At 41.2% G+C, this 6,350-nt stretch overlaps 1 protein-coding gene across 1 annotated transcript in view; it reads right to left on the bottom strand.

Annotated features, from left to right (window-relative positions):
• Positions 1 to 3,992, bottom strand: part of LOC103197643 (pancreatic lipase) — a 22,469-nt gene extending 18,477 nt beyond the window's left edge. The window contains exons 1-3 of the mRNA XM_007941598.1: positions 3,947 to 3,992; positions 2,034 to 2,188; positions 1,273 to 1,395 (exon numbers count right to left, since the gene is read on the bottom strand). Coding sequence (XP_007939789.1) covers positions 1,273 to 1,395; positions 2,034 to 2,188; positions 3,947 to 3,992 — 324 coding nt within the window. The remainder of the gene's footprint in view (positions 1 to 1,272; positions 1,396 to 2,033; positions 2,189 to 3,946) is intronic.
• Positions 3,993 to 6,350: the final 2,358 nt, after the last annotated feature.

Raw genomic sequence — 6,350 nt, 5'->3', positions numbered from 1 at the left:
TAACAAAAAAAAGAAAGAAAGGAAATGTTAGATCTGGCAGGAATTCTGTTTGTTTTAGTAAGTGTTTATACAGATTTTCACCTTATTCCAAAACGAATTTAAGAAAAACAAAGCCATCTTAGAAACCCTCTCCAAGTCCCTCGTTGAACAGATGGAAAAATCCAAAGAGAGGAAATCATTTGCTAATGTCATGGTTAAAGCTAGGACCTAGTCTCTTTGACATCCTTGTCTAATCTACTAGCTTCTCTATCATAATGAAACAATGTTGTCAAACCCAAATCAAATGCAAGAAAAATATGTTTGCTTCTGATATCTTAGAAATAAATTGTGTATAAATATCTAAAAACTATATTCTTTCCAAGCTATGGATCACTTAATTTTTTTCTTCACTATTCTATAGAATTATATTCCTACTCCCCAATAATCATCAACTTTAAATTATTTTTGAAGGCAGGTTATGGTTTTACCCTAATCATTTCTAAACTTGTTAAGTGAATGGACTCTAGCCTGTTTATTTCATCTGCTTTCAGGATCAACGGAGTTGACTCATTCCACTTTTGACTGGAGTCACAGACAGGCCTGAAATGAAATGGGTTTAGAATGACTTTTGTGTCTTTTTTCTTGAGATCTCTGAAAAAGGATTGTGCTTTGTGTCACAGAAGGCCACAAAAACTTGATGAATACATGAATAAATGAATCACTACTAATGTTCCTCCAGCACTGACAGCTACTAGGAAAATTTATTTTATTTTATTTTCTATCTTTTAGTTCTTCATTACCACCAGGCACACAGACAAAAGCAAATTAAAGAGATTAAATGATTGCTAGCAATCCACGTTGAAACAACAGAACTTGGAATTGAAAACCTATCCAGTTTTCCTAGATATTGCTACCATAGGAGATCAAAGAGTAACAAGTGACAATCAAAGGAAAAGGACCCTCACATGAAAATTAAAAGCTCTTGAAAAAACAAGGGCCTACGATGATCTGATATACATCAGTACGTCATCATCTGTTGATAATATTTTGAAACATCTCTGTATTTGTTATTAAATAATCATACTGAGAGCCACCAAATGTCTGCCAACCCAATGCTCATGTCCCCTCTCCCAATCCCACCCCAGACTTTCCCCAGGAACCCCAGGCAGAGGTTATAGGCCCCTCCAATGCTATGGGGTCCAACCATTGTCCTACTTGGTTTGGGTCTGTGTCTTACCAGTTGTGAAATATCACTCCAGAAACACCCTTGCTTAAGAGATTATCACATCTCACCCTGCACATGTTGGACAGCCAGTTTTCTTCTCCTTTATCTATGAATCCGTGAGTAATAAAGCGTGTTTTCCTATCCGTTCTGAAATTGGAGCCCTGGATAATTGTTGGATCTGCAATTATTTCCTGTTTTAGGGGAGAAAAGTGTTTAATGTCAAGTTGTGTATAGCATCCAATAGAACTATTTGTACATGGTTTGATGTGGGAGGAGAAAGAAGACCCGCAGGATTTGGGATTCTTCTGAGTAAGGATCCTCCCACTACAACCAAGCTATTCACAATCATTACCAAGTTGTTGCTTTCCAGCCATCATGAAATTTTTAGTTGTTTATCCTGGATAACATGTCTGCTATATGAATGGCACCATGGAGGTAGGACAAGAAAAATGTCAAGTTAGTTAAACTTTTCTGAACAAGTTACATTAAATAACACCGTCTCCAGAGTCTAAAAAAACCAAACCAAACTCACTGCCATCGAATCAGATCCAATTCATAGAGAGCCCTCCTTGGGTTTCTGAGGCAGTATCACTGTGGAAGTAGATTGCCCAATCTTCCTTCCAAGGAGTGGCTGGTGGGTTTGAACCACCATCCTTCTGGTTAGCAGTCAAATGCCTTAGGCACTACGCCACCAGAGCTCCCTGTCCAAAGTCTATAAGGATGCATATTCCATTGTCTGATTTGTTCTCTTTAGAAGCCTTGCATATTCAGTTCTCTGCATGACATCAAATAGAGGGAAATGAGTTCTAAAACCCATGAATGCTCTTACTTGAAAGTTGTTTGGGTTCTCGTTGGTGTACAGGAGGAAGCGGGTATTGACATCCTTTGGATCCCAGGGCAGGATTTTGAGGGGTCTTTCTACAATCCCTGCCCACGGGGAGTCATCACTGAAGCAGCCGAGTCGCGGGAAGCAGATTTCTTTTCCTGCAATCACCCAGGATTGTTTCAAGGATATCAGTTTAGCCAGAACACTCTCTTTAATCACCTCTCTGCTGAGCTATGAATTAAATTACATTTTGGGACAAATTTTCTTCTGCCACTTTCCCCAGCACCCTCCCAGCCACACACCACAATACAGCTTCAAAAGACAAAGTCCATGTTCAAGACAGGGCTGCTCTCCTCACGTCTACCATGCAGGGTTGCCTTGCCTTTGTGTCTCTGCTTAGTCCTATGCTAGGGCCCGCCTTGGCCTTTCGGCTGGGGTGTCTTCCTCAGGCCATTGGTGACTGCGAAGAGCATGGCCTTGTGTCCCCTGGCCTCATGGAAGGGATGAGGCTCTCAACTCCTTTCAGCCCCTTGTGGCTTTGGGCTTTGGATGGAGAGTTCAATTTCGTGCCAGGGCTAAAACGTTTTCTGTCCTCTCTGCCTGAGCAGCTAGGGCTCTGATCTGTGTTTGAGGAGCGCTCTGGATTCCTGTGAAAAAGGTGTTCACAAACAAATGAACAGCCCATGGCATGCCAGACTCTATGCTGGACTGTTACCCCACTAAGGGACAACTCAAAAGAAGGGTTCTTAAGGAGGATGAAGTCTGGATTAATAACTGGACTAGGAGTAGTAGCTGTAGTGAGTTACAGCTCTTCCTGTATGCCAGGTACTTGGCAAAATGATTCACGTGACTTATTTAAACCCTGTAACAGCTCTATGAGAGGGATGATATCATTAACTCAGTTCCACAGAGGGGTTAAGAATTTTGCTCATGAATAGACCAAGGGGCACCAGAGGCAACATTCACCCAGAGGTAATGCAGGACAGACAGGAGTGCCTAACTATGAGAGGCACGGGGGAGGGTTACTGGGCAGGGAGGGAAGGAGACAGGGTTAGGGTTGGGGATGGTGAATGGGGAGTGAAACTAAATGTACACGTAATGTTGAATGTAAAACAAACTCTTAAATAAAAATGTTTTAAAAAAATTTTGCTCATGGTAAAATAGTGGTGGGCAGTAGAGCCAGAGTTCCAGCCCCACACTTGACCCCAAGCTAAGGTTGTCATATTTAACAGGCAAAAATACAAAATGCTCAATTAGATTTGAATTTCACATAATTACAAGTATTTTGTAAATGTAAGTATGTCCCATATTTTTATCTGAAATATTTAGTTTCTCTAACAGTCTGTTTAAGTGGACTTCCTGGATTTTATCTTGCAATTCTACTCCAAGTGCCTGCGTTCTTCACTGTGCCTCTTCCTCACTCTACACCTTAGCCTCATGGTGGCTTGAGTTTACCTGTCCTAGCCTTTCTTGAAAGCATTGAGCAGTAAATCGCTCTTAAACCAAAAAAAAAAAAAAAAAAAAAACCAACCCACATTCATTGCCCTGGAGTAGATTCTGACTCATTGTGACCCTAGGACAGATTAGAACATCCCATATGGCTTCCAGGGGGAGCTCTGGTAGCATAGTGGCTAAGATACTTGCCTGCTAACCGGACGGCTGGCGGTTCAAACCCACCAGCCACTCCTCGGAAGGAAGGTTGGGCACTCCTACTTCCGTAGTGATACTGCCTTGGAAACCCAAGGAGGGGTCGCTATGAGTCGGGTTTGACTCGACGGCACATAACAACAACAAGCTTTACAGAAGCAGACTGCCACACCTGTCTCCGGTGGAGTGGCTGATGGGCTTGAACTGCTGACCTTTGGTTTAGCAGCCAAGTGCTTTAACCACTGTACCACCAGAACTATTTTTCTTACCTGTCACTGCCCCCAGCAGTATTGAGAGTGTCCAAATTAGCAGCATCTAAATAAAGTTAAAAAGATGAATGAGTTTTGTCTAAATCCATTTTTTTTTTTTAAGATTGGAACAATTCAAGTACAGTTTGACTTAAATTACTAGAAGGTGGGTAAATTCTAATAAATGATGCCTGGAACACACGTTCCTGACTCACCACGGCAGTTCCGTCCAGTCATGTGCACGATCAGATAACACCTCAACATCCTTTTATAGGCAGACCTTATCTTTTTCAGTAGTTCAGTGGAAAAGTAGCACGAAAGGAGAGAAGGTTCCAAGGGTATTTTTATCCAAGGATGTATTTATAATTTTGATCATAGATAAACCTAGACTAACAGAGAAGGGAAAGTTTGCCATAGTCCATGTGGGAAGATGACAAAAGGCTTGATTGAAAAGTTCTCTTCCAATGTGAATGAACAATGCACAGAGTCACTATAATTTCATTGTAGTGAAGGTTTAGCCTGCCTCTTTTTTTTAAATTTGCAAATCTCTCTGCAGGTCTGTGGGAATGTGTGAAATTAAATTGTTTTCACAGATTTGGTAACAGCAGTCTTGAAAACAAACACTAAAAGTTCACTAGCTCATGCTGTTTTCGGATAACCTTGCTTTACCCTTAAAACCAGTGAAATGGAGGCAATGCTTCAGGAGAGCTCATTCTTTCTAGGAAAGGAATGGATATTTTCTTTAGATTGTCCATCCATAGACTCACTGATTTCGCAACAATAATGTAGAGGGAAAAAGAAATGAACTAATGAAAGGAATTAGGAGTATGTATGGCCAAGAGCACAGAGGTGGAAACAATGACCTCAATTCCAGGTGAAATTACGAACATGTGGAGAAAAACAAAATTTAGCTTGGGAAAAAAAAAATTCTGGGAAAAATACTCTGAAAGAAGTGTTTTATAGAAAAAAAAAATAATTGTGACGTTTTCAGTTTGTTATGGATTGCTTCAAATAAATTTTAAAGAAACAGCAATGAGCTAAGGAGCCCTGGTGGCACAGTGGTTAAATGCTCGGCTACTAACCGAAAGGTCAGCAGTTTGAACCCTCCAGCTGGAGAAAGATGTGGTGGTCTACTTCTGCAAAGATTTACAGCCTTAGAAACCCTATGGGCAGCTCTACTCTATACGGTAGGGTTGCTATGAGTCAGAATCAACTCAATGGCAGTGGGTTTGGTTTGGGTTTGGGATACCATGATTTTGAAGTGGAAGGAAGATGGGGCAATCTACTTGCATAACGACTTACTGCCTTGGAAACCCAGTGGGGGTTGCTATGAGACAGAATCAACTAGATGGCAGTGAGTTTGGTTGTTTTTTGGTTTTGTTTTTCAGTTTGGGGACATTTAGCCTGACAGTATCATAGATATTAGGTTGAACCATAGGAAACTGCCACTTCTGTAGGTCAAATGATCAGTTTTATAGGTACAGAAAATTTACAGGTATAGAAAATGGCAACAAAATGAGGAATGCCCAAGAAAGCTGGCAAAAGAAAGTTATCAGGAGAGAAGGCACAAGGAAGGAATTGCATGGATGTGGGACTGGCAAATTCTCACCTACTCCTTCATATTTCAGCATGTAATCACCTCTCCAGGGAGTCTTTGCCAGCCCTGATTAGCTTGGTTCCCACTGTCCCTTCTAAGAACGTCTCCCTTCAGAGCTTTTTCAGGTGAGACCCATCACAACTAGCTGGAACCCTCTGGGCTTTGTTGCTATTCCCTTTTATCTACCCCAGTGCTTGACACATTACTGATATTGTTGGTTCCCTTCCAGTTGATTCTGATGCATGGTGACCCCATGTATTAAGAGACTAGAACTGCTCCATAGGGTTTTGTGGGCTATAATCTTAGTGGAAGAAGGGTGTTGGTCCCTTTCTTCTGCAGTGCTGCTAGTTGGATTCCAACTGCCAGCCTTTAGATTAGTGACCTAGTGCAAACCATTTGGGCCATCTGCAGACTTTTGTTTGATACATGTTGCTGCTGTTGTTATATGCCATTGAGTCGGACTCGACTCATAGCGACCCCTCCTTGGGTTTCCGAGGCAGTATCACTGTGGAAGTAGATTGTCCCATCTTCCTTCCAAGAAGTGGCTGGTGGGTTTGAACCGCCAGCCTTCTGGTTAGCAGTCAAGTGCCTAGGCACTACGCCACCAGTCTGTTTGATACATAGCAGGCCTTTAATACATCTCTAGTGAATGAATGAATGAGTAAACGAGAGAATAAATATGAAAAGCAATTTATTTTGCATAATTGTTATAGTAACAATTATCTACAAAATCTTACAGAAAAGCATTGTAGTTTTAAGATTCTTTTACTTAGTCAGCAAAAATCTAGAAACTTCTAACACTTGAAGCCTTGTGTCTGTATAATATTT

Source organism: Orycteropus afer, unplaced genomic scaffold, assembly GCF_000298275.1.
Source record: "Orycteropus afer afer isolate SDZICR_OR568_19922 unplaced genomic scaffold, OryAfe1.0 scaffold00082, whole genome shotgun sequence".
Lineage (NCBI taxonomy): Eukaryota > Metazoa > Chordata > Mammalia > Tubulidentata > Orycteropodidae > Orycteropus > Orycteropus afer.
The sequence above is the reverse complement of the archived record's forward strand: the minus strand, read 5'-3'. Positions and strand labels throughout refer to the sequence as shown.